At 46.1% G+C, this 27,038-nt stretch overlaps 2 protein-coding genes across 2 annotated transcripts in view; both read left to right on the top strand.

Moving 5' to 3' along the window:
• Positions 1-27,038, top strand: part of TAF1C (TATA-box binding protein associated factor, RNA polymerase I subunit C) — a 112,848-nt gene that overhangs the window by 43,765 nt on the left and 42,045 nt on the right. The window lies entirely within an intron of this gene.
• On the top strand, positions 914-25,387 carry KCNG4 (potassium voltage-gated channel modifier subfamily G member 4). Its single transcript, XM_049864449.1, has 2 exons — positions 914-1,793; positions 24,480-25,387. The coding sequence occupies exons 1-2, from the start codon at positions 1,065-1,067 to the stop codon at positions 25,245-25,247; spliced, it is 1,497 nt and encodes a 498-aa protein (XP_049720406.1). The 5' UTR covers positions 914-1,064; the 3' UTR covers positions 25,248-25,387.

The following is a 27,038-nucleotide window of genomic DNA, read 5'->3' as shown; positions in this document are numbered from 1 at the left end:
TACACTCTGAGGCTCTATTTTTACCCACTTTATCTTGCAAGGGGCCCTGGTGGCACAGTGGTTAAGAGCTCCGCTGCTCACCAGAAGGTCAGCAGTTCGAATCCACCAGCTGCTATTTAGAAACCCTACGGGGCAGTTCTACTCTGTCCTATAGGGTCACTATGAGTCAGAATCGACTTGACGGCTTGACAGGTTTTTTTTGTTTTGTTTTTGGTATCTTGCAAGGTTGGTACATTGTAAGGTCTTGTAATTTGAATGAATAACACTGAGACCACGTGCCCAGGACCACACTGAGACCACATGCCCAGGACCACACTGAGACCATGTGCCCACACCCACACTGTTACCAGGTACCCAAGAACACGTGGAGACCATGTGCCCAAGACTACACTGAGACCACGTACCCAGGATCACACAGCCTTGAGGGGCAGAGCTCCGACTTGTCCAGCTCGGGAGTAAATGACTCAAATCCCAAGCCACGTAATGCCTGTTCCAGGGAGAATCTCCTGAGATATGAGTCTATGCTCCACCAGGAAAGGGATTTTGTTGTCTCATTTTGTTCACTGACAACATCCCAAGCACACAGGGATGGTTGCTAGCTGCTGTTGAGACGGCACCTGACTCACAGCAACACCATGTGCTACAGGACACACTGCCCAGTCCTGTGCCATCCCCAGGACTGGTTGTGGATCAGACTGTTGGGATTCATAGGGATTTTCTTTGACTGGTTTTGGGAAGTAGATCCCCAGGTTTTTCTTCCTAGCTTGTCTTAGCCTGCAAGCTCTGCTGAAACCTGTTCAGCATCAGAGCAACACGCCAGCCTCCACTGACAGAGGGGTGGTGGCCACGCATGAGCGCATAGTAAAATCCCTGATAAATACATGTTGAGTGAGTGGTTAAAAGAATGAATCATGTCAATGCGGTTGTAGGAAAGCAAATGTAAGAAAACGTTGGCGAGAGCAAGGATTCTTTGCCCTGAGACTGATTGCTCCCCCTTTCTCTTGCTGCTTTCCCTTTGGGTGTCAGAGGGGTAGACCCACGTCGCTGGTCGGGACATCTTGGCGATGTCCATGCCTTCAAGAGACCACCCCTACAGTTCCTACAGCCCCCTCAGTCAGCTCCTGCCTGGCCCTGTGAAGCCACGATCCACCAAGGGCCTGTACTACCACAGGGTCCGGAAGGTGGGTGACCTGGACATGTCCCCTGCAACCGACCTCAAGGAAGAGATTCTGGTCAACGTGGGGGGTCGGCGGTACCTCCTTCCCTGGAGCACGCTGGACGAGTTCCCGCTGAGCCGCCTGAGCAAACTCAAGCTCTGCCGCAATTACGAGGAGATCACCCAGCTGTGCGACGATTATGACGAGGACCGCCAGGAGTTCTTCTTCGACAGGAGCCCCAGCGCCTTCGGGGTGATCGTGAGCTTCCTGGCGGCCGGGAAGCTGGTCCTGCTGCGAGAGATGTGCGCCCTGTCCTTCCGGGAGGAGCTCACCTACTGGGGCATCGAGGAGGCCCACCTGGAGGCCTGCTGCCTGCGGAAGCTGCTGCGGAGGATGGAGGAGCTGGCCGAGCTGCGCCACGACGAGAGGCTGCCTCGGCACCCGGAGGTCAGCGGCCCCGCGGAGGACGCCTCGCGCTGGGGGCTCCTCATGGACCGCCTGCGGCAGGTGGTGGACAACCCGCACTCCGGCCTCCCCGGCAAGGTCTTCGCGTGCCTCTCCATCCTCTTTGTGGCCACCACGGCAGTCAGCCTGTGCGTCAGCACCATGCCCGACCTGAGGGCCGAGGAGGACAAGGTGAGTGGCTGCGGGTCAGTGCCCAGTCTCCACCACGCTCAGCAGGCACGGGGCCCGGGGCTCACGCGACTCTTCGGGGTTCACGAAAATGTCTTAACATCTTTTAAAATCAGATGGAAAAAAAGAATATAACCCAACTTGGGTTATATTCATCTTTACACCAAGGCACTTGAGAAAGATAATTTTTTTTTTTTTTTTTCTGGATGAAGGTGTCCGTGAAAGCAAAAGTGCCTAGGGCCGGCGAGACTTTTGCTGTTGTTAAGTGCCATTGAGTTGATTTTGACTCCTTTCGACCCCATGCGACAGAGTAGAACTGCTCCCTAAGGTTTCCTAGGCTGTAGTCTTTAAGAGGGCAAATCACCAGGTCTTTTCTCTCGTGGAGCCTCTACGTGGGTTCAAACTACAGTGAGCCACCAGGGCTGCTAGGAGACTTTTTTTTTTTTTAATTAACTTTTATTAAGCTTCAAGTGAACATTTACCATTCCAATCAGTCTGTCACATGTAGGTTTACATACATCTTACTCCCTTCTCCCACTTGCTCTCCCCCTATTGAGTCAGCCCTTTCAGTCTCTCCTTTCGTGCCAATTTTGCCGTCTTCCCTCTCTCTCTATCTTCCCATCCCCCCTCCAGTCAAGAGTTGCCAACACACTCTCCAGTGTCCACCTGATTTAATTAGCTCACTCTTCATCAGCATCTCTCTCCCCCCCACTGACCAGTTCCTTTCATGTCTGATGAGTTGTCTTTGGGAATGGTTCCTGTCCTGGGCCAACAGAAGGTTTGGGGACCATGACCGCCGGGATTCCTCTAGTCGCAGTCAGACCATTAAGTATGGTCTTTTTATGAGAATTTGGGGTCTGTATCCCACTGATCTCCTGCTCCTTCAGGAGTTGTCTGTTGTGCTCCCTGACAGGGCAGTCATCGATTGTGGCTGGGCACCAACTAGTTCTTCTGGTCTCAGGATGATGTAGGTCTCTGGTTCATGTGGCCCTTTCTGTCTCTTGGGTTCTTAGTTGTTGTGTGACCTTGGTGTTCTTCATTTTCCTTTGCTCCAGGTGGGTTGAGACCAATTGATGTATCTTAGATGGCCACTTGTTAGCATTTAAGACCCCAGATGCCACATTTCAAAGTGGAATGCAGAATGTTTTCATAATAGAATTATTTTGCCAATTGACTTAGAAGTCCCCTCAAACCATGTTCCCCAGACCCCAGCCCCTGCTCCACTGACCTTTGAAGCATTCATTTTATCCCGGAAACCTCTTTGCTTTTAGTCCAGTCCAATTGGGCTGACCTTCCTTGTACTGAGTGTTGTCTTTCCCTTCACCCAAAGCAGTTCTTATCTACTGATTGATCAATAAAAAACCCTCACCCTCCCTCCCTCCCTCCCCCCTTCGTAACCACAAAAGTATGTGTTCTTCTCAGTTTTTTCTATTTCTCAAGATCTTATAATAGTGGTCTTATACAATATTTGTCCTTTTGCCTCTGACTCATTTCGCTCAGCATAATGCCTTCCAGATTCCTCCATGTTATGAAATGTTTCAGAGATTCGTCACTGTTCTTTATTGATGCGTAGTATTCCATAGTGTGAATATACCACAATTTATTTACCCGTTCATCCGTTGACGGACACCTTGGTTGCTTCCAGCTTTTTGCTATTGTAAACAGAGCTGCAATAAACATGGGTGTGCATATACCTGTTTGTGTGAAGGCTCTTGTATCTCTAGGGTATATTCCGAGGAGTGGGATTTCTGGATTGTATGGTAGTTTATTTCTAACTGTTTAAGTTAACGCCAGATGGATTTCCAAAGTGGTTGTATCATTTTACATTCCCACCAGCAGTGTATGAGAGTTCCAATCTCTCCGCAGCCTCTCCAACATTTATTATTTTGTGTTTTTTGGATTAATGCCAGTCTAGTTGGTGTGAGATGGAATCTCATCGTAGTTTTAATTTGCATTTCTCTAATGGCTAATGATCGGAAGCATTTTCTCATGTATCTGTTGGCTGCCTGAATATCTTCTTTAGTGAAATGTGTGTTCATATCCTTTGCCCACTTCTTGATTGGGTTGTTTGTCTTTTTGTCGTTGAGTTTTGACAGAATCATGTAGATATTAGAGATCAGGCGCTGGTCTGAGATGTCATAGCTGAATATTCTTTCCCAGTCTGTAGGTGGTCTTTTTACTCTTTTGGTGAAGTCTTTAGATGACCATAGGTGTTTGATTTTTAGGAGCTCCCAGTTATCTGGTTTCTCTTCATCATTTTTGGTAATGTTTTGTATTCTGTTTATGCCCTGTATTAGGGCTCCTAGGGTTGTCCCTATTTTTTCTTCCATGATCTTTATCGTTTTAGTCTTTATGTTTAGGTCTTTGATCCACTTGGAGTTAGTTTTTGTGCATGGTGTGAGGTATGGGTCCTGTTTCATTCTTTTGCAAATGGATATCCAGTTATGCCAGCACCATTTGTTAAAAAGACTATCTTTTCCCCAATTAACTGACTCTGGTCCTTTGTCAAATATCAGCTGCTCATACGTGGATGGATTTATATCTGGGTTCTCAATTCTGTTCCATTGGTCTATGTGCCTGTTGTTGTACCAGTACCAGGCTGTTTTGACTACTGTAGCTGTATAATAGATTCTGAAATCAGGTAGTGAGGCCTCCCACTTTCTTCTTCTTTTTCAGTAATGCTTTACTTATCCGGGGGTTCTTTCCCTTCCATATGAAATTGGTGATTTGTTTCTCTATCCCCTTAAAATATGACATTGGAATTTGGATCGGAAGTGCGTTATATGTATAGATGGCTTTTGGTAGAATAGACATTTTTACTATGTTAAGTCTTCCTATCCATGAGCAAGGTATGTTTTTCCACTTAAGTATGTCCTTTTGAATTTCTTGTGGTAGAGCTTTGTAGTTTTCTTTGTATAGGTGTTTTACATCCTTGGTAAGATTTATTCCTAAGTATTTTATCTTCTTGGGGGCTACTGTGAATGGTATTGATTTGGTTATTTCCTCTTCGGTGTTCTTTTTGTTGATGTAGAGGAATCCAAGTGATTTTTGGATGTTTATTTTATAACCTGAGACTCTGCCTAACTCTTCTATTAGTTTCAGTAGTTTTCTGGAGGATTCCTTAGGGTTTTCTGTGTATACGATCATGTCATCTGCAAATAGTGATAGCTTTACTTCCTCCTTGCCAATCCGGATACCCTTTATTTCTTTGTCTAGCCTAATTGCCCTGGCTAGGACTTGAAGTACGATGTTGAATAAGAGCAGTGATAAAGGGCATCCTTGTCTGGTTCCCGTTCTCAAGGGAAATGGTTTCAGGTTCTCTCCATTTAGAGTGATATTGGCTGTTGGCTTTGCATAGATGCCCTTTATTATGTTGAGGAATTTTCCTTCAATTCCTATTTTGGTAAGAGTTTTTATCATAAATGGGTGTTGAACTTTGTCAAATGGCTTTTCTGCATCTATTGATAAGATCATGTGGTTTTTATATTTTGTTTTATTTATGTGATGGATTACATTAATGGTTTTTCTGATATTAAACCAACCTTGCATACCTGGTATAAATCCCACTTGATCAGGGTGAATTATTTTTTTGATGTGTTGTCGGATTCTATTGGCTAGAATTTTGTTGAGGATTTTTGCATCTGTGTTCATGAGGGATATAGGTCTATAATTTTCTTCTTTTGTAATGTCTTTACCTGGTTTTGGTATCAGGGAGATGGTAGCTTCATAGAATGAGTTGGGTAGTATTCCGTCTTTTCCTATGCTTTGAAATACCTTCAGTAGTAGTGGTGTTAAGTCTTCTCTAAAGGTTTGGTACAACTCTGCAGTGAAGCCGTCTGGGCCAGGACTTTTTTTTGTTGGAAGTTTTTTGATTACCGTTTCAATCTCTTTTTTTGTTATGGGTCTATTTAGGTGTTCTACTTCTGAATGTGTTAGTTTAGGTAGGTAGTGTTTTTCCAGGAATTTATCCATTTCTTCTAGGTTTTCAAATTTGTTAGAGTACAATTTTTCATAATAATCTGAAATGATTCTTTTAATTTCATTTGGCTCTGTTGTGATGTGGTCCTTCTCGTTTCTTATTCGGGTTATTTGTTTCCTTTCCTGTTTTTCTTTAGTCAGTCTAGCCAATGGTTTATCAATTTTGTTAATTTTTTCAAAGAACCAGCTTTTGGCTTTGTTAATTCTTTCAATTGTTTTTCTGTTCTCTAATTCATTTAGTTCAGCTCTAATTTTTATTATTTGTTTTCTTCTGGTGCCTGATGGATTCTATTGTTGCTCACTTTCTATTTGTTCAAGTTGTCGGGACAGTTCTCTGATTTTGGCTCTTTCTTCTTTTTGTATGTGTGCATTTATCGATATAAATTGGCCTCTGAACACTGCTTTTGCTGTGTCCCAGAGGTTTTGATAGGAAGTATTTTCATTCTCGTTGCTTTCTAAGAATTTCCTTATTCCCTCCTTGATGTCTTCTATAACCCAGTCTTTTTTCAGGAGGGTATTGTTCAGTTTCCAAGTATTTGATTTCTTTTCCCTAGTTTTTCTGTTATTGATTTCTAGTTTCATTGCCTTGTGGTCTGAGAAGATGCTTTGTAATATTTCGATGTTTTGGATTCTGCAAAGGTTTGTTTTATGACCTAATATGTGGTCTATTCTAGAGAATGTTCCATGTGCGCTAGAAAAAAAGTATACTTTGCAGCAGTTGGGTGGAGAGTTCTGTATAAGTCAATGAGGTCAAGTTGGTTGATTGTTGTAAGTAGGTCTTCCGTGTCTCTATTGAGCTTCTCACTGGATGTCCTGTCCTTCTCCGAAAGTGGTGTGTTGAAGTCTCCTACTATAAATGTGGAGGTGTCTATCTCACTTTTCAATTCTGTTAAAATTTGCTTTATGTATCTTGCAGCCCTGTCATTGGGTGCATAAATATTTAATATGGTTATGTCTTCCTGATCAATTGTCCCTTTTATCATTATATAGTGTCCTTCTTTATCCTTTGTGGTGGATTTAAGTCTAAAGTCTATTTTGTCAGAAATTAATATGGCTACTCCTCTTCTTTTTTGCTTATTGTTTGCTTGATATATTTTTTTTCCATCCTTTGAGTTTTAGTTTGTGTCTCTAAGTCTAAGGTGTGTCTCTTGTAGGCAGCATATAGATGGATCGTGTTTCTTTATCCAGTCCGTGACTCTCTGTCTCTTTATTGGTGCATTTAGTCCATTTACATTCAGCGTAATTATAGATAAATAAGTGTTTAGTGTTGTCATTTTGATGCCTTTTCATGTGTGTTGTTGGCCATTTCATTTTTCCACATACTTTTTTGTGCTGAGACGTTTTTCTTAGTAGATTGTGAGATCCTCATCTTCATAATGTTTAACTTTATGTTAGTTGAGTCGTTACATTTTTCTTGACTTTTTTCCTGAGTTATGGAGTTGATATTCCTTTTTGTGGTTACCTTATTATTTACCCCTATTTTTCTAAGTAAAAACTTAACTTGTTTCATTCTATATCCCCTTGTATCACTCTGCTAGGAGACTTTTAGAGGCCTACAAAGACAGTTTTAATTTTTTTTCAATCAGAAGAAAAAAAATGATTATAACCCAACTTGGATTATATTTATCTTTATACCAAGGCAGTTGTGAAACATAATAGTTAATAATTTTTTTGGAGGAAGGGGTACATGAAAGCAAAAGTGCCTGGGGCCCATGAAAATGTTTTAATTTCTTTTAAAATCAGAAAGAAGAAATGAGTATAACCCAGTTTTGGATTATGTTCATTTTATACCAAAATCAAAACCCATTGCCATCGATTAGATTTCTACTCATAGCAACCCTATAGGACAGGGTAGCACTGCCCCATAGGGATTCCAAGGCTGAAATCCTTAAGAAGGAAACTGCCACATCTTTCTCCCACGGACCAGTTGGTGGGTTTGAACTGCTGACCTTTCAGTTAGCAGCTGAAAGCAGTCATAAAAGATAATTTTCAATAATTTTTTTGGAGGAAGGTGTTCATGGAAGCAAAAGTGCTCACAAGACATTGGATTATTAGGAGCCCTGGTGGTACAGTGGTTAAGCACTCAGCTGCTAATGCAAAGGTCAGAGGTTCGAACCCACCAGCCTCTCCATGGGAGAAAGATGTGGCAGTCTGCCTCTATAAAAATTTACAGCCTTGGAAACCCTGTGGGGCAGTCCTACTCTGTCCCATAGGGCAACTAGGAGTCAGAATCAACTCGATGGCAAGGGGTTTGGTTTTGGGTTTTATACCAAGGCAGTCGTAAAAGATATTTTTTAATAATTTATCTTGGAGGAAGGGGTCCACGGAATCAAAAGTGCCTAGGGCCCACGAGACTTTTGTTTTTGTTGATGTTAGGTGCCATTGAGTCAATTTTGACTCATAGAGACCCCATGTGACAGAGTAGAACTGCTCCATAGGGTTTTCTTGGCTGTAATCTTTACGGAAGCAGATTGCCAGGCCTTCTCCTGCAAAGCCGCTGAGTAGGTTTAAACTGCCAACCTTTCGGTTAGCAGCCGAAAATGTTTTAATTGGAAAAAAATTGTTATAACCCAGCTTGAGTTGTATTTATCCCTATACCAAGACAGTCACAAAAAACTAAAATATATATATATATATATATTTTTTTTATGGAGGAAGAGGCTCATGAAGGCAAAATGCCTAGGTACCACGAAAGTCACACCGTGGTCCTCTCTACCGTGGTCCTGTCTCTGGTCATTGGACTCTGGATATTGACAGAGCAATGCTAGTCCTAGTGGGCTTGGCAGGCCCAGCCTTGCCTCTCCCACCTCTCTGAGCCTTGGCTTCCTCCTTCATAAAATGGACGACATTGCTATGAAAAAAAAAAAAATGAGGGTACAAGAATTCAGTGTGTCCAGCATGCCTGTCTTGAGCAGCTATTTTGTGCCAAGCACTATACCTGGCAAAATTCCTGCCTTCTTGAGCTGGACATTCTCAAGGTGTCCCAGCTCCATCTTCAACGAAGACACTGAGGCACAGGATGTTTGGCTTCCTCGAGGTCACATAGTAAAGACTCCCATATGGCAGAGTCCCAGCCCTGAGTTTTCCTGCTTGCTACTTCACTACAAGCCTCTCAGCCAGTCTCATGCGATGGGAAACTCAGAGACGAGGTGACTTGTAAGTGACCCCACCCCAGGAGGCTCATGCAAACAATTTTGTTTGCCCACTCCCAAACTCTCCAGGGAGCTGTGGGAGACCCCAAGACTCCCTAGGGGACCAGATCATCTGAGAAGTGAGATAAGAACCTAACATTTTGTTAGAAAGGTTATCGAAGAGCTTCAAACCGAGAACTGGGTTGTTTCCTAATTTAAAATGTTGCTCCCTTCCTGCTCTATACTCCTCCATGGCTCCTCATTGCCCTGACTTATGGAGCTTACATTATAGAAGATGCAGAGAGCCCATGAACAAAATACATATGTAAGACCATGCGTGCTGTATATGGCTCCTAACAGTTGTCAGTCGACAGCAGTTTCCTTCTCTTAAAGATATATCCAAAGGCAACATGGTAGAGTCAAAAAGTTTGCCAGATAGAAAGGACTGGAATGAAGAGCCAGCCCAGGGCCTCACACACAGTGGGCTGTCAATAAATATTTGTTAAATAAAATGTGTCTCATCCAACCTGTAAATGTTTTGTCCTAAAACAAACCAACCAAAACGTTTGGACTTGCAAACAGCTTTTTTCTGTGTGGAAAGACTGTTGATCCGATCGTAGGCGTTTTCCATTCTTTAGCACAAAATCATGTGAGTCAGGAGACTGCTTGCCCGCAGAACTATTTACATGTGGACTGCAGTTAAAACATTAGGATCAAACCAAGCAGCCTCTTCACCCTATTCCTTACAGGCGCCTGGTCCCAGGTGGCAAAGAACCCCTGGATCTCCCCAAGCCTGTCCCTCTGCAGGATTTCCAGAGAGAGAGAGCAGCCGTGGAAGAGCCAGGGTTTAGGCTGTGCAGAAGGACAAGGGCTTTGCAAAGCCTAATGCTTTGAATATTATAAAGACTATGAATGCAGGCCTGGTTTAATGTGACTCAGGATATCCAGGTAGAGGTGGGAAAGAGGCCTGCAGAACTGGGCAACTGAAGTTTGAGCTGAGGAATCAGACAGCCACGTCTACTCGTGGATTGAGAGGGAGCCCATTTCCAACCTTAACAGCTTTATGCTTTCTCCCTAATGAAACCATTTTTCTGTGCTGCCCAGAGAGGCTGCTGTGTGCAGCCCGCAGTGAGTTTGTCTTCCTGCTGAGATAATTCAGAGCCGGCTGGTTGAAGGCGCAGCGGGCTGCGTGGAGGGCAGGCCTTCTGCTTTCAAGACCCTGTCCTCGCATTTGCGTAGAAAAATGTTCTCTCCTCTAGCACGAGTGACTTGGATTTCATATTTGCCCTCTGGGGACATCATCTGAAGGCAGTCCTGTCCTTAGGACCAGCTGCTGGTGCTGCCCAGCGCCTTCAGGACAGAGGGGTGTGGGGCACATCTGGTCCTGAGGGTGCTGATCACCTCCACACAGATCAATCAATGGTGCCATCTCAGCTGGTTCGTTCTGGGGGAGAAACACCCCAGGGGTCTGACTCACAGGAAACCTCTGTAAAGCGGAAGAGGCGTAATGCTGGGTTGAAGAGTTATATCACATGCTGAGAAAATAGTTTCCCTTTTATCTTTTCTAACTTCTCACAGCAACATCCCATGGAGTAAACTTGGCAGTTAGGGAAGAAGATATCTGCCTGAGATTGCAAACTAAAAGGGAAAAGGAAGAAGGCCCTGTAGACAGAGGACCAAGCCAAGCGCCTGAGCACTCCTAAAACATAGAACTTTGAAGGTTTGGATTTCCTTTGGGGAAACCAGTGTTTATTGAGTGTCCCTCTTGAGGCTCCCACTTGAGGTGATAGATTTATTTAATCCTCATAGCAACACTGGGAAGTGAATGCTATTGCTACCCCCATTTTACAGATGAAGAAACAGGCTTAGGGAGGTTTAATCATTTTCTTATGTTCACAGGGGCAGAGCCAGGATTCAAGCCCACCTCTGCTTAACTCTAAAACGCGACCCTGTACAACCACACCGCACTGTCTTTCAAGGCTGTACACCCTGCCTCTAGTGTAGACCTCACCAACATTTAGCGTTTCTAAAGGCAGCAGACTTTGTAAAGTACTTCTCTGCCTAGGATAATGGTTAAAGAGTGCAGATGCTCTGGCCTTGAGTCTTGGGCTTCTTTCTTCTTGGTGATCTTGGGCACGTCACTTCACCTCTCTGAGCCTCAGTTTCTTCATGTGCAAAATGAGGATGCTACTAGCACTCTCAGCAAGGGATTATCCAAAAAACCCATTGCTGTTGAGTTGATTCCAACTCATAGCAACCCTATAGGACAGAGTAGAATTGCCCCATATGGTTCCCAAGGAGCGCCTGGTAGATTTGAACTGCTGACCTTTTAGTTAGCGGCTGTAGTACTTAACCACTACGCCACCAGGGTTTCCCAAGGGATTATGGTGAGGATTAAAAGAGTAATTGAAAGTAGTTGGAACAACACTGACACACAGAATTGCCCACTAAATGTCAGCCATCAGTATTAAACACCTGTCCTTTCATTCATCCAACAACACTTATTGAGCGCCAGCTGCATACATTCTTCTAGATGCTGGAGATAAGAAAAACCAAAAAACTCAAACCCGTTGCCCTTGAGTCAATTCCAACTCATGGCTGCCCCATGTGTTGCAGAGTAGAACTGCTCCATAGGGTTTTCTTGGCTATGATCTTTATGGGAGCAGTTTGCCATGCCTTTCTTCCACAGAGCTGATGGTTAGATTCGAACCACCAACCTTTAGGTTAGCAGCCAATGCAAAGCAGTTTGTGCCACCCAGGCTCCTTGCTGGAGACAAGACATGGTAAAAAAGGGCAGATTCCTTACCTCTGTGGAACTTGTATTCTGAGCATCATAGTTCCATCTTTATAGATGAAGAGACAAAGGCAAGAAGCCTGCTCTCTTTCTGTGGGCTGGTGTTGCCCCAAAGACCCCACTCCCTGGGCTGCCACTCATGCACCCCCTCAATTGGTAGGACTCGGATCTGGGGTCTGTTCTGGCTGTCTCCCCAGTGCACTGGGAGACTCTGGCAGGTTATATGCCCTCACCGGGCTATGGTCTAGCTGCTGTAAAATGGGGGGCTGGACTCCCTGGCTCTCACATTCTTCCTGCTCTGGACATTTGCAGCCTCGAGACCTGGCCTCGTTGCTGCCCTTTGACAGGTTTGGTTATTTTTTCCCTCTGCCAGATCCATGTTGCTGGTCCTCTCCCAGAGCCCTTTCCATGTGCCCAAGGCCACTGGCCAAGCAATGCTGGGGTCAGAAGCACCTCTCCCTCCCTGCTGGGCAGCCAAGCCTCACTGGCAGCTGCACTCGAACCCTCACAGCTCCTTTCTTGACCTCTCTCTTCCTCTTTATTGCTACTGAGATACTCCAGCTGCAGATGGTTTCTTCTCGTGCAAAGAAACCAGAATTTCTAATTTAATTGTCCTGGGTCTGAATCCTAGACCTGGCTCAGCTCTTGGGCCCTTGAAGAGTCTCTCACGTCCCTGCACCTCTATTTCCTCACAAGTATAATAGAAATAGGAAACCCTGGTGGTTAAGGGCTATGGCTGCTAACCAAAAGGTCAGCAGTTCAAATCCACCAGGCGCTCCTTGGAAACACTATGGGGCAGCTCTACTCTGTCCTATACGGTCGCTATGAGTCAGAATCGACTCGACAGCAATGGGTTTTTTGGGGATAGTAGGACTAATACCTGGAGTCCCTGGGTGGTACAATGGTTAACGCATTCATCTGCTAACTGAAAGGTTGGAGATTTGAGTGCACCCAGAGGTGCCCCGGAAGAAAACCCTGGCAAACTACTTCTGAAAAAATCAGCAATTGAAAACTCTGTGAAGCAAAATTTATTCTGACACACGTGGAAGCACCATGAGTTAGAGCTGACTGGATGGCAACCACCAACCACCACCAGCACCAACAACAACACCCACCTCTCAGGGTGGTGATTAAGATGGAATGAGAGCCTATTTACCAGGTGCTGGCTCAGCGTGAGGACTGGGTATTTCCCCCCATCCTTTGGGACCCACCTCCACACTCCTTTCATCTGCTCTGTGTGTCAACCTCCCCCTACTTCCACCTAAAGCCCTGCGGCTCAGAGGTCTTCTCTGCCCGGTCCCAGTGTCTCTCATCATTGTTCATTCACTATCCATTCAGAAAATCTTTTCAGAGGCCCTACTATATGCTGGTGATTCACTGGTGGCAAATACAGGCACAGACCCCGCCTTTTTTGCTAGCCCTTATCAGCCTTTGCTTATTTCTCCTCCCACTTAAGATTGACTCCTTCCTCAAAGTGTAGGGGACTTTGCAAAAGGAGAGTTTGCATACAGAATTACAGGTGTGAAATGCCTGTTGTAAATGCCCAGAGGTGGGAGATGTCTGCAGAATGGGGGTGGGGCCTGGGGGTGGGACAGAGCAGACGTCCGTCACATCCTATAGTTTGAGCATCTCACTTGTGTGGAGGTTGGAGAAGGAAGCACAAAGACGCTTAAAATACCCACTGTTGTAACCAGTGGGGCCTCTCATCAGAGCAATGTCCTCCTCAAGCAGATGCAGCCCGGCTTTGGGGCTTTGATTCCCCCTCCCACCACCCTTTAATAACAAGCCTGGTGTTGCTGCTCCCCCTCCTCCCTGCTGCCTCCTCCTTCTCAGTACCTTTCTTGGATCATGAATCAGCTCCGTAAAGAATTGTCCCAGTCTTCATTGCTTCTTTGTGTTCAGTGACATTTGGCAATTGCTCTAATGAGTTCTTCTTCACCTTCTGGTTTTGTTTTCCCCCAGCTGAGCCTCCCTGTGTCCCAGCGAGAAGTATCCCTATTTCCGGGACTGGCCCACCTCTCCTGACTCTTGGGGGTTCGTGCTCTTCCCTGTGTGTGGCCACACTCCCCAGTCACCACAGGTCCATTTCCTGGTCCTCTTTAACACCCAGTTCAAATGCTACCACCTAAAGATGGCACAGGACCAAACAAGGTTTTATTCTGTTATATATAAGCTCGCCATGAGTCAGAGCCAACTCATTGGCAACTAAAAACAACAACTAACTGTAGGGGGGGCCCTTTGCCAGCTGACCCCTGCTAGGAGCTGGGGGCCTTCAAGGTCTGTCCTTCAATGACTTTAACTACTAATTAAAAGGTTGCCAGTTCAAGCCCAGCCAGCAGTGCCCGGAAAGAAAGGCCTGGTGATCTGCTTCTGAAAGGTCATGGCCTTGAAAATCCTATGAAGCAGTTCCACTCTGCATGCCTGGGGATGCCGTGAATCAGAATTAACTGGTATGGTTTTGATTTTTCTAACAAGAGTTGACTCAAACCTGTAGGATATGCGAACTCAGACATCCAAACTGCCAGGGTGAGGGTGGCGAGAAGCTCAGTGCTGGTCAGCCTTTAGTTCCGGGGATCAGAGGGAAGAGACAGGAGAGCAATTTAGATTTGGGGAGCACCTTCATTGTTCCTACCACTGGGTTGTTGTTAGGTGTCATTGAGTTGGTTCCAACTCATAGGGACCCTACATACAACAGGACGAAACATTGCCCAGTCCTGCACCATCCTTACAATCGTTGCTATGTTTGAGCCCATTGTTGCAGCCACTCTGTGTCAATCCGTCTCTTTGAGGGTCTTCCTCTTTTTCCCTGGCCCTCTACTTTTCCAAGGGTTTTTTTTCCTACTTTTCCAAGCATAATGTTCTCCCCTGAGGGTTGGTCCCTCCGGATAACATGTTCAAAGTACGCAAGATACAGTCTCGCAATCCTAGCATCTGTCTGTACTTCTTCAAAAGATTTGTTTGTTCTGGCAGTCCATGATATATTCAATATTCTTCACCAACACTGTAATCCAAAGGCATCAATTCTTCAGTCTACCTTATTCATTGTCCAGCTTTTGCATGCTGAACTCACAGCGACCCTATATACAACAGAATGAAACATTGCCTGGTTCTGTGCCATCCTCATGACCATTGTTATGTGTGAGCCCATTGTTCCAGCCACAGTGTCAATCCACCTCACGTATGAGGTGATTGAAAATACCAGGGTTTAGGACAGGCAAACCTTAGCCCTCAAAGTGACGTCTTTGCTTTTTAACACTTTAAAGTAGTCTTTTGCAGCAGATTTGTCCAATGCAATACGCCATTTGATTTCTTGACTGCTGCTTCCATGAGCATTGATTGGGGACCCAAATAAAATGAAATCCTTGGCAATGTCAATATTTTCTCCATTTATCGTGATGTTACTTATTGGTTCAGCTGTGAAGATTTTTGTTTTCTTTACATTGAGATGTAATCCATACTGAAGGCTGTAGTCTTTGATCTTCATCAGTAAGTACTTCAAGTTCTTTTAGCTTTCACCAAGCAAGGTTGTGTCATCTGAGAAGGGGGAGTTTGCACACAGGATTGCAGCATGTTAAGTGTCTTCTGGGAGGGCCTCATTTAGTGCCCACAGGTACCGTGCATGGTAAGAACTACCCTCCCCACGTTACAGAAGGGAAACACCTTCAGAGAGGTTGTCAGCTGGCCCAAGGTCACACAGATGGAGTTGATCATGGGTCTGCTTGTGTCCCAGGGATGCGAAGTGGGGCAGCGAGTAGGAGGTGGCAGAAGGGGGACCTGGGAGGAAGGGCTGAGTCTTGGGGGAACACAGGGGATGGGGAGGATGTGGGAAGGAACGAGAAGCAGAAGAGAGACGGCGGAGAGGCTGAGAGACTCCGAAAGGAGGGTGACTCAGCAGTTCCTGGCTGAGCCAGGCCCCGAGGGAGTCTCGGAGGAAACAGCCAAAGCCTGAGGCCAGACCATAGGGTGGAAAACTCAGGCAGCGGGAGGAGGGAGGTCTGCCACAGCTGCAAAAGGAAACTGTGGGACCAGCACTGGGCTAGGGGCCACCACAGCGGGGGGTTAGAAGTGGCCAGTCTGGCCATATTCCAGAGGGAGAGCTGGCAGGAGTGGAGGTGAGGAAGGCTTCAAGGTCAAGACCAGCCCCTGCCAGATGGAACTTGTAGAACTGCTAGGCAGCTGGTCTAAACAGCCCACCAGGCACAGTGGCTGGTCCGGTACTATTTAGAGTGGCTAGGGCGGCGGGGAAGGGCACTTTGGGGAATGAGTCGAGTAAGATTCATGGGATCCACACCACTGCCTCACCTGGGGCTGGCTCAGCAAGCTTAGACTTGGACCCGAGTTTTTTTTAACTGAGATATAATTCACATATACTCACCCTTCTAGAGTGTACAATGCAGTGGTTTTTAAATTATTCACACAGTTGTGCAACCTAATTCCAGAACATTTTCATCACCCCCCAAAAGAAACCCTGTACCCATAAGCAGTCGCTCCCCATATCCCTCCCCCAAGCCCCTGGCAACCACTGGTCTACTTTCTGTCTCTGTGGATTTGCCAGTTCTGGACATTTCATATAAATGGAATCTGTCTTAGTCATCTAGTGCTGCTATAATAGAAATACAAGTGGATGGCTTTAACAAAGAGAATTTTATTCTCTCACAGTCTAGTAGGCTGGAAGTCCAAATTCAGGGCATCAGCTCCAGTGGAAGGCTTTTTCTGTCGGCTCTGGAGGAAAATCCGTGTTATCAATCTTCCCCTGGCCTCAGAGCTTCTCTGTGCAGGAACCTAAGGTCCAAAGGACACGCTCTGCTCCCGGCACTGCTTTCCTGGTGGTATGAGATCCCCATGTCTCTCTGCTTGCCTCTGTCTTTTATATCTCAAAAGAGATTGGCTTAAGACACTGTCTAATCTTGTAGATCTCATCAACATAACTGCCACTAATCCATTTCATTACATCATAGTGATAGGATTTACAACACATAGGGAAATCACATCAGATGACAAAATGGTCAACAATCACACAATACTGGGAATCATGACCTAGCCAAGTTGACGGATTTTTGAGGGCGACACAATTTAATCCATGACAGAGTCACCCAGTACGGGCCTTTTGTGACTAACTTCTTTCGCTCAGATAATGTTTTCAAGTTCATCATGTCGTAGCATATATCAACATGTATCAGCACTTCCTTTTTATGGGAGAATTAGAGTTCATTTTATGGGCATTCCACATTTTGTTTACCTGTTCATCTGTTGATGGACATTTTTGGGTTGTTTCCACTTGTGGGCTATTGTGAGTGGTGCTGCTGTGAACACTCAGGTACAGGTTTTCATGTGGACTTAGATTTTCATTTCTCTTGAGTATATAACTGGAGTGGAATTACTAGGTCGTACGGAGCCCTGGTGGGGCAGTGGTTAAGGGCTAAAGCTGCTAACCAAAATGTCGGCAGTTTGAATCTACCAGCTGCTCCTTGGAAACCTTAAGGGGCAGTTCTACTCTGTCCTATAGGGTGGGTCTGAGTCGGAATCGACTCCATGGCAACGGGTTTATGGTAAATCTATGTTTAATTGTGTGAGGAACCGCCAGACTCTTTTCCAAAGTGACTGCACAATTTTACATTCCTACCAGCAGCGTATGGGGATCCGGTTTCTGTATATCCTTGCCATCACTTGTTATTGTCTGTCTTTGTGATTATAGCTGTCTGATGTTGTTGTTAGGTGCCCTCAAATCAGTTCCAAATGATAGCGACTCTATGTACAACAGAACGAAACATCGCCCGATCCTGTGCCATCTTCGCAATCGATGCTATGTTTGAGCCCATTGTTGTAGCCACCGTGACAATCCATAGCCATTCATAGCAATTCGTGGCCATCCTGGTGGGTGTAAAGTGGTAACGCATTGTGGCTTTGACTTCTGACCCTGGTTTTTATCATTTTTAACTTTTAACTTTTCGTAGTGGAAAATTTCAGAGCATATACGAAGTAAACAGTGTAATATAATGTACTCCCAAGTAGCCTGTCCTAACAGTTGTCTAACAATTGCCCACAACCTGCCATTCTTGTTTCCACTCTCTCTGCCCACTCCCAACCCCAATCGCTTATTGTTATTACCATTAGCTTTATTTTACAGTTTTATAGGCAAAACTTACATATACTGAAACTTGCAGCTCTTAGGTGTACAGTTTAACAAATGGAAGTACCGTGTAAGCCACACCTCCATTTAATTAAAAAAAAAATGTGCCATATTTAATACTGAACATAGAATATTTCCATCACCCGGGAAAGTTCCTTCATGTCCCTTCACAGCCAACCTCTACCCCACCACACCCCCGCCCCCAGAGGCAATCGCTGCACTGATACATTGTACACCTTATATGAGTTCTGCTAGCTTTTGGAAATGGAAACCCAGTGGGCTTTCTCCTGTGTCTGGCGTCTTTTGCTCAACATTTCAGCTGTGAAGCTGTGAGGTTCCTCAGTGTTGTAGCATCTCACCCAAGTCTTTCACACTTCCAGGGTTGACTTAAGGTCTTCTTTGCATGAAGATTCAGAGCACAGCTAATTCGTGCTGCTGACAAGGCCTGCAAATACAGCGATCAACCATACTGGTTTGCCCAGAACCGAGGGTGTTCGCAGGAAGTGCAACTTCTGATGCTCAAGCCCAGAAAGCTCTGGGCAAACTAGGACAAGTCGTTCATCCTACCTGCAAAATACCACTGTTACACCATTAGGGTCTGTGCCCTGGAGCAGCTGAGCCAATGAAACATACTCCAAATTAGAAAGAGTGGGAAAGTTTATTAAAGAGATGTATGCATTACCGGGGGCCCGGCAATAACACAGGCTGCCTCTATGGAGTCCCAAAGAGCAATTCTACATTAGAGCTTATACAGGATTTTACATGATTAGAAATGTCTTTGTAGTCTGCAGATGGCATGGCTGGAGGAGTTATGCATTACAAGATAGTGACAAAAGACTCTTTATCAAACTAAGGAGATACATGCTGGACATCTCTTTATCAAGCTAAAGATATACATATCAGGTACCTGGGCTCTGATTTTCCTGTGGGGGTGGGGAGGTTGTAAGTCACAGGTGATCAGACAGAACAAAAACAAAGTTATTTGCATCAAATTAAAACAAAGTCATTAACATTAGGTCAAAACAAAGTCATTAACAAAGGTATGCAAAGGAGGAGGCAAGCAGAGGAAAGAGAAAAACTTATAGGTTCATCTAGGGCATTAGTTATGTCAAGCTCTCAGTTGCCCATTCTGAAAAAGGAGAAAACATGTTGGAGAGTATTAGGGTCACACAACGAGAAACTTCCTTAGAGAGAGAGAACTTTTTGCCTTTATCTCTTCAAACATTGGCTGGGCTGGAAATTATTTCCCTAGCTCGAGCCCCATAAATCCGCACCACCCGATACAGGTTGCCCTGTGGCTCTTGCTGTGCGCCCAGTGACGAGAAGCTGGCTTAACGATGCAGAGCAGAGCAGCAATGCAGGTGGAGTGACTTGGCAGACACTTGCTGCAGTGCCGTGACGTGGCTGGCAGGCCAGGGCCCAGAAGGGGAGGAGGTGCATGGTGCATGCTTTGAATATCTAAACGCAAGTGTCAGAGGCAGAGAGGGAACCCTTCCGAACCTTCTCAGCCTCAGGAGTCACCTTCCTGAGCTGTTAGGTTACTGGTTTGGCAAAGTTATTACTGGACTGAAAGAGTCCCTTAAGCCAAGGAAAAACAGTCCGGCATGTCAAAGGAGGAAGAAGCCTTGTAGGGAAAATCTAGACCAGAGTCCAAAAAACTTCCAGGTGCCTCATAACCAACTGGGGAGCTCCCCAAAATGCAGATTTTTGGGCCCCTCCCCAGGGATTCGAGATTTTTTGATCCAAGGATCTGCATTTATGACAAGCACCCTGGAGGAATCTGACACAGGATTCTGAATCAGCTTTGAGAAATACGGTTCTGTTCCAGTCTCTTCACTGGAAACTGAAGCAGAGAGAAAGCTAGTGACGGCTGGCTGTGAGGTCACATGGCAAATCAGTGGTAATGTTATACAGGGCAGGGCTTTCCAGCTCGGGACTAAGCCCTGCCTAGGTTCTTAACTTCTGACCAAGAATGACCAGGAGAGACTCAGGGGTTCCACACGAACAAAGGTTTATTAGGGACAGAAAGAAAGTAAAAAGGCTCTCGAGGGAGAGATGGAGAAGGGTTTCCACCTAAGCTAGCCTCCAGTGTCTCCTGAACAAAGGATTTCCTAGGGTTTATAAAAGGTTTTCTTCATTCATTAGATGTGTGGAGATTTCCAGGAGAAGGGGAGGGATTATAAAAATGTGTGCAGTTGGAATTCAAGATGGATTTCCTCGCAGAGGTTGTCGGAACTAAGATGGAGTCTGTTGTGAGGGCTGCTGGGGTGTCGAACAGGACTTATTCTGGGATGTTGTTCATGCGTGATGTCTCTGGATCCTGGTTCGAGTCCTAGCAAGGACTCGAAGGTCATTCATAGATACAACCATTTTTACAGCGCATGCTCTGTACCTGGTGGGGGACTTGAAAAACAACTCAGGAGGGTTATCAGTAATTTATAGCTGGTTAAGCTTGTAGGGTAGGAAATATGGCCCCTTATCTTGCCTAAGCTCCTAGTTTGTTAGTCTTGAGTAGTCCGCGAGGGCCAGCAGTAAAAGTTACATGGTGGTCTGCACTTAGGTTTAAATTCCAAGAATATTGAGTCAGAGGCTATATAATTATAGCTGGCCAAGCACACAAGGACTTAAAATGTAGCCCTTATTTAATTCAGCCAGTCCAATTTCTTCCCTATCTCAAGAAGACTGGGGGAATCAGGATCCAAAACTCCAGTGCCCTCCAGGATCCTAATGCAAATCCCAGGAGGTCATAGCTAAGATCTCTCAACATGTTGGAGAATTTCTTTGGCTTCCTGTGAAATCCCGGGCAGGAGGAGGGCATTGCCATTGTCTGTGACCATGGCCAATGTATCATCTGATAAAAAGTAGCTACAATGCAGAGGCAGGATTTGGGGACCATGGTTTCAGGGGACATCTAAGTCAATTGGCATAATAAAATCTGTTAAGAAAACATTCTGCATCCCACTTTGGAGAGTGGTGTCTGGGGTCTTAAACTCTAGCAAGCAGCCATCTAAGATGCATCAATTGGCCTCAGCCCACCTGGAGCAAAGGAGCATGAAGAACACCAAAGACGGGGTAATTATGAGCCAGAGAGACAGAGAGGGCCACATAAACCAGAGACTACATCAGCCTGAGACCAGAAGAGCTAGATGGTGCCCGGCTACAACCGATGACTGCTCTTACAGGGAACACAACAGAGAACCCCTGAGGGAGCAGGAGATCAGTGGGATGCAGACCCAAAATTCTCGTAAAACACCAAACTTAATGGTCTGACTGAGACTAGAAGGACCCCAGAGGTCATGGTCCCCAGACCTTCTGTTAGCCCAAGACAGGAACCATTCCCAAAGCCAACTCTTCAGACAGGGATTGGACTGGACTATGGGATATAAAAAGACGCTGGTGAAGAGTGGGCTTCTTGGATCAAGTAGACACTTGAGACTATGTTGGCATCTCCTGTCTAGAGGGGAGATGAGAGAGTAGAGGGGGTCAGAAACTGGCGGAATGGACACGAAAAGAGAGAGTGGAGGGAAGGAGCGGGTTGGCTCATTAGGGGGAGAGCAATTAGGAGTATATATCAAGGTGTATATAAATTTTTGTATGAGAGACTGACTTGATTTGTAAATTTTGACTTAAAGCACACACACACACACAAAAAAAATAGCTACAATGGGCCATGTACCTGCTAGGTACAATATCCTTTGGACATCCTGCTGACAGATTTATACACATGATTTACATTTATTGCCACAACACTTTAGGCAGTAACCGGTAGACCCTGACTCCTGGCCACCCCGCATGTGTCAGAATGGACTACGCTTCGCAGGATTTCCGATGGCTGAGTTTTTGGAAGTAGATTCCCAAGCCTTTCTTCTGAGGCTCCTTTGGGTGGATTTGAACCTTCAACCTTTAAGTTAGCAGCTAAGCTCATTAAGTGCTTACACCTCCCCAGGGAATCCCCTTCAGAGGGTAGAAAATTGAAAGTTCAGAGGGTCCAAATGATTTGCCCAAGTGAGTGAAAGGGTTGGAAGTTGGACCCAGGCCTCAGACTCTGGGCTCTGCGTCCTCAACACCACACCAACTGCCTCCCACCCCTTTGGATGACCAGACAGACATAAAGGGAGAAAGTTGCCCAACCTTGGACAAGCGAATAAAGATTGAAGTAGACTTGCCTGCTTCACTTTCTCCTGCAGCCAGACATAAAGAAAATTTCAATTTCGTATTCGTGTGGGCCCAGGCACTAGAAATAATTTCCTTTTCCACTTCAGAGCATTTTAATCCAAAGAAATCTACAGTTGTCAACGTCTTGCTTTTCACTCAGGCAAGTGGCTTTGGCCATTCTTTCATTCATTCATCAAATATATATATAATATTTATAGCCAGGTTCTCAACCCTGGCCCCACATTAGAATCATCTACGGAGTGTTTGAAAAATGGGACTGCTCAGGCTTTAACTGTAAATCAATTAGTCTCTTGGGGCACAGGCTGGACCTCAGGATTTTTCAAAGCTCCCCATGTGATTATAATGTGCAGCCAAGGCTGAGAACCACTGTCTTCCACCCCCAACCCCCAGACCAGTGCTTCTCAAATGTTAATGTGCCCATAAATTGCCTGGGAATCTTGTTGGAAATGCAGATTCTCATCAGGTAGGGATGGAGTGGAGCTGGCCTGAGACTCTGTATTTCTAAAAAGCTCCCAAGGGACGAAGGACCCCTGGTGGCGCAGTGGTTAAAAGCTCAGCTGCTAAATGAAAGATCAGAGATTTGAACTCACCAGTCTTTCCGTGGGAAAAAGATGTTGGTGGTCTGCTTCTGTAAAGATTACAGCCTTAGAAGCCCTATGGGGCAATTCTACTCTGTCCTATGGGATCTCTATGAGTCAGAATTGACTGGAAGGCAATGGGTTTGGTTTTGGTTTTTTCCCAGAGGATGCTGACGCTGTTCATCCAGGGACCACACTCTGCATAGCACAGGGGCTACTGGAACTAGTCTTTTAGGAGCCAAGGCCAGGGGGATGAACAACACAACAATGAATACAGAACAGCTCCCACCAAGCTGTTCCCAGTGAGGGTAACACTCAGTACATGAATAGTTTGAACAAGCCTTCTCCCTCAGCAGGCTCAAAGCACCCCCAGAACTACATCTGCCTCTCTAACTATTGTACCCCTGGAGCCGAGCACAGTGGCTGGCAAAGTGGACCCTCAATAAATATTTGTTGGATAAATGAATGTGGATGGCAGACAAAGAAGTGACAAATTAGATTAAGTTACAAAATAAAGTATCGTGACTGGGTTAGCGGCCCTACAGGACAGAATAGAACTGCTCCACAGGGTTTCCAAGGCTGTAATCTTCATGAAAGCAGACTGCCACATCTCTCTCCTGTGGAGAAGATAGTAGGTTTGAACTGCCAACCTTTCCGTGAGCAGCCTAGTGCTTAACCACTGCACCACCAGCGCCCCTTGTGGAATCTACAACCTGCTACATATGTGAGCTCAGGTATGTCATTTTGTGGCTCTGAACCATTTCTTCAACCATAAAATGAGGTCATGCTGCCTACTCATGGCATCATTATGTGGCTTAAGTGACAGCAGTAAGGCAGCGCGTGGTACACAAGAGTCACTTGCATTAAGGTGAAAGTTAGCTGCTACATCAAAGAGGCCCCAAGACAGAACGGGTTTAAACAAAATAGAAATTTGTTTCTCTCTTGTGTTACGTTGTTGTTGTTGTTAGTCACCATCGAGTTGACTCCAACTCGTGGTGACCTTAAGTATAACAGTACAAAATGTTGCCTGGTCCTGAACCATATTCATGATCATTGGTGTGTTTGCATCTCCCAGCACTGTGTCAGACAATGTTCTGTTGTGATCCATAAAGTTTTCATTGGCTGATTTCCAGAAGTAGATCACCAGATGTTTCTTCCTAGTCTGTCTTAGTCTGCAAACTCCACTGAAACCCGTCCCCCATGGGTGGCCCTGCTGGTATTTGAGATACCGCTAACATAGCTTCCAGCATCTTGGCAACACACAAGCCACCATAGCATGACAAACTGGTCTTGTGTAATAGAGGTGCTTACATTAGTTAAGGTGAGGGTTAGCTGCTATAACAAAGAGTTCCCAAGAGAGAATGGCTTTAAACAAAAGAGAAGTTTAGTTCTCTCTGGTGTAATAGTAAGATGAGGGATCTAGGTGAGTGAGCAGCTCTCATTCTAAGACCCCGATTTTCTCCACCCTGATGCTCCATCCACCCCTGTGGGGTTGGCCTGATTTGCCTGGTCTACACTGGGATGCAGGGTCTTCTGAGAGATCTCAGCTAACAGTAAGGAAGAAAGAGTGTGTGAAGAAGCTCATACCTGTATTTTAAGTCCAGGATCTGGAAGGGGCAAGTATCACTTTTGTCCACATCCCGCTGGGGAGAATTTAGTCATTTGGCCCCACCTAGATGCAAGGGAGGCTGGAAAGAGTGGTCTCTAGATGATCACCTGTGTGCCCAGCCACAACTTGGGAACTATGTAAAAGGAGGTTTGGTGAACAACTAAGGATCTACATCACGGAACTCAATTAATAGGTGCTGGCTGGCTTTTTGGCTTGGAGTTATTTTCCCCCATTTCCTGTGCTGTTGCAAGTCCACCGTCTACCCTGCCTCTTGTTGCCTCTTCTCCCCCCAGGGTGAATGCTCTCAAAAGTGCTACTATATTTTCATCGTGGAGACCATCTGCGTGGCCTGGTTTTCCCTGGAGTTCTGCCTGCGGTTTGTCCAGGCCCGGAACAAGTGCCAGTTCTTCCAAGGGCCCCTGAACATCATTGACATCCTGGCCATCTCCCCATACTATGTGTCTCTGGCGGTGTCCAATGAGCCCCCGGAGGGCGGCGAGAGGCCCATCAGGAACTCCTATCTGGAAAAGGTGGGGCTGGTGCTGCGCATCCTGCGGGCGCTGCGCATCCTGTATGTTATGCGCTTGGCCCGCCACTCCCTGGGGCTGCAGACGCTGGGGCTCACTGTGCGCCGCTGCACTCGCGAGTTCGGCCTGCTTCTCCTGTTCCTTTGCGTGGCGGTCATGCTCTTCTCCCCTCTGGTCTACGTGGCTGAGAATGAGTCCGGGCGGGTCCTGGAGTTCACCAGCATCCCGGCCTCCTATTGGTGGGCCATCATCTCCATGACGACGGTGGGCTATGGAGACATGGTCCCCCGAAGTGTGCCGGGCCAGATGGTGGCTCTCAGCAGCATCCTCAGTGGGATCCTCATCATGGCTTTCCCAGCCACGTCCATCTTCCACACCTTCTCCCATTCCTACCTGGAGCTCAAGAAGGAGCAGGAGCAGGTCCAGGTCCGCCTCCGCCGCCTCCAGAACAACACCGCTAGCGAACGGGAGCTCCTGAATGACGTGGATGACCTGATCCTGGAAGGACCTGCTTTGCCCATCAACTACATTTAACTCAAACCCCTTCGTGGGGACATGAGGAGCTTGGCTCCTGTACCTTCAACCCATGGCTCTTTGCTGAAACCAGCTCAACAATATCAAGGCATAGATCATCTGGTCGTTTCTAGAGCTCTGGGGAATACTCCCAAAGCTAGGAGGGACTCAGACCAAAGATGTTCAGGCTTTGTGATTCTTGACCCTCATGGTGACCAGGCTGACTTTACCCATCTCTCTTGCCTTTATCTCTCTTCCTGTTTATTTACACAGCAGGTCCAGTTTCGATGATTGGATTGGCCTCCTTTCGTTCTCATTTCCTTCCCAGCTGAGTCTTTAACATCCCAAACTGAGCTCTGGATGAGCATAGAAATTGTCATCATTGACATCTGAATATCAAGTCTACAGAATTCCATTCTTCCTCTAAGTCCCTCCTTCCTGAAAATCCTTCTGATCAGATCTTCCCGCCCAAATTTGTGGGGTCTCAGCCTTTTCATGGGTTCTAGTAGGAATCAATACTTTCTCTCTCTGCTTGCCACCACCAAAGGCATTTCCCTAATGCAGCTACCTTCCCCCAGCTTTGGAAACTCTTAGCCAAGAAAGCAGTACTGGCCTCTTTGCATTAGATTCCACGCAGGCTGCGGGTGACTGCAAGCCTGCCTCCCTCCTGACACACCTGGAGTCCTGGGCAGGAATGCCTCTTTCCAGCACAGAAGGTCCTCCTCAACCAACTGGACTCTTTGTGGGACATCCTCCAGATATCTAATGCTTGGCCTTGACAGAGCTCCCAGTTGTCCTTTTGGAGAGCTTCTCCTGCTGCTAGCTTCTCCAGCATTGCTGGAGACCTTGGCTTTAAATCCTCAGCTAAGCCTTCTTGATGCAGCACCCACGGACACCGTGCAGCTTCGGTGCAGAAGCAAGGGCAGGCTTGAGGTTAGCCCCTTGCCAGCTGCCTGGACAAGGCTTCTTGATGCCTGGGGTCACATCCTCAATTTCTTTTTAATTTATTCATTCATGTATGAGCAGATTCTTCCCTTTGCACGTAGTGGAGGAGCAAGACATAGGACCCCATCATTAGAGATAAAAGCAGTGCATACTGACACTAGAGAGAAGAGAGGTTAGGATTCTGAATGGATACAAATGGCTTCATAGAGGGATAAGGAGGGCTGAGAGTGGAGGATATTTTGGGAGATGAAGCTGGAAACGTGGATTGGGATGAGAATGAGTTGGCCCTTGAAGGCTTGGCTAGAGAATTTGGCCCTTTTGGTAGATGGTGGGGGGTGGGGGGAGATACTGAGATGTTTGAGGGAAGGAGTGATATGAACAGGCCTGTGGGTGAGGTTGATGATGGAGTTTGGGTGGAGTAGGGGGACAACTGGTTTGGAATGGGGAATGGTTGAGTAGTTCAGACAAGATATGAGGGCTTATCTCTCCCATGTTAATAACTGTAGAAGCTGGCCTGTCATCTTTTTGCCTCCCACCAGAACACGTATGGGAGATGTCTTGATGGCATGTCCCATGGGTGAAAAGGCCAGTTTTTGCTGTTGGCTGTAAGTCAACTCAAGGAAGCACCCACCCAATGCCGTTGAGTCGATTCCAACTCATAGCGACCCACACTGGGATGCAAATGGGTGACATGAAGTAGTTGGAACACCTACAAACCTGATGTAATCTATGTGTGAGGGCATTCAGCATTTTAATACTAGTGAGAAGTTACTTGCTGTTCATTCGTTCTATTAGTATTTAGTAAAGACCTACCACACTGTGTGCAGGCATCAGGGCAGCCGAAGGCCCTGTCCTGGGCAGTACCCC

The sequence above is a fragment of the Elephas maximus genome, chromosome 21 (assembly GCF_024166365.1).
Source record: "Elephas maximus indicus isolate mEleMax1 chromosome 21, mEleMax1 primary haplotype, whole genome shotgun sequence".
Classification (NCBI taxonomy): Eukaryota; Metazoa; Chordata; class Mammalia; order Proboscidea; family Elephantidae; genus Elephas; species Elephas maximus.
This window is presented reverse-complemented; position numbering and strand designations above follow the sequence as displayed.

What these genes read in the sequence shown, in the direction of transcription:
- KCNG4 (XM_049864449.1), top strand. Translation starts at nt 1,065, where the DNA reads ATGTCCATGCCTTCAAGAGACCACCCCTACAGTTCCTACAGCCCCCTC. An exon ending in TGAGGGCCGAGGAGGACAAG is followed by an intron (nt 1,794 to 24,479) that starts GTGAGTGGCTGC and finishes TTCTCCCCCCAG; the next exon opens with GGTGAATGCTCTCAAAAGTG.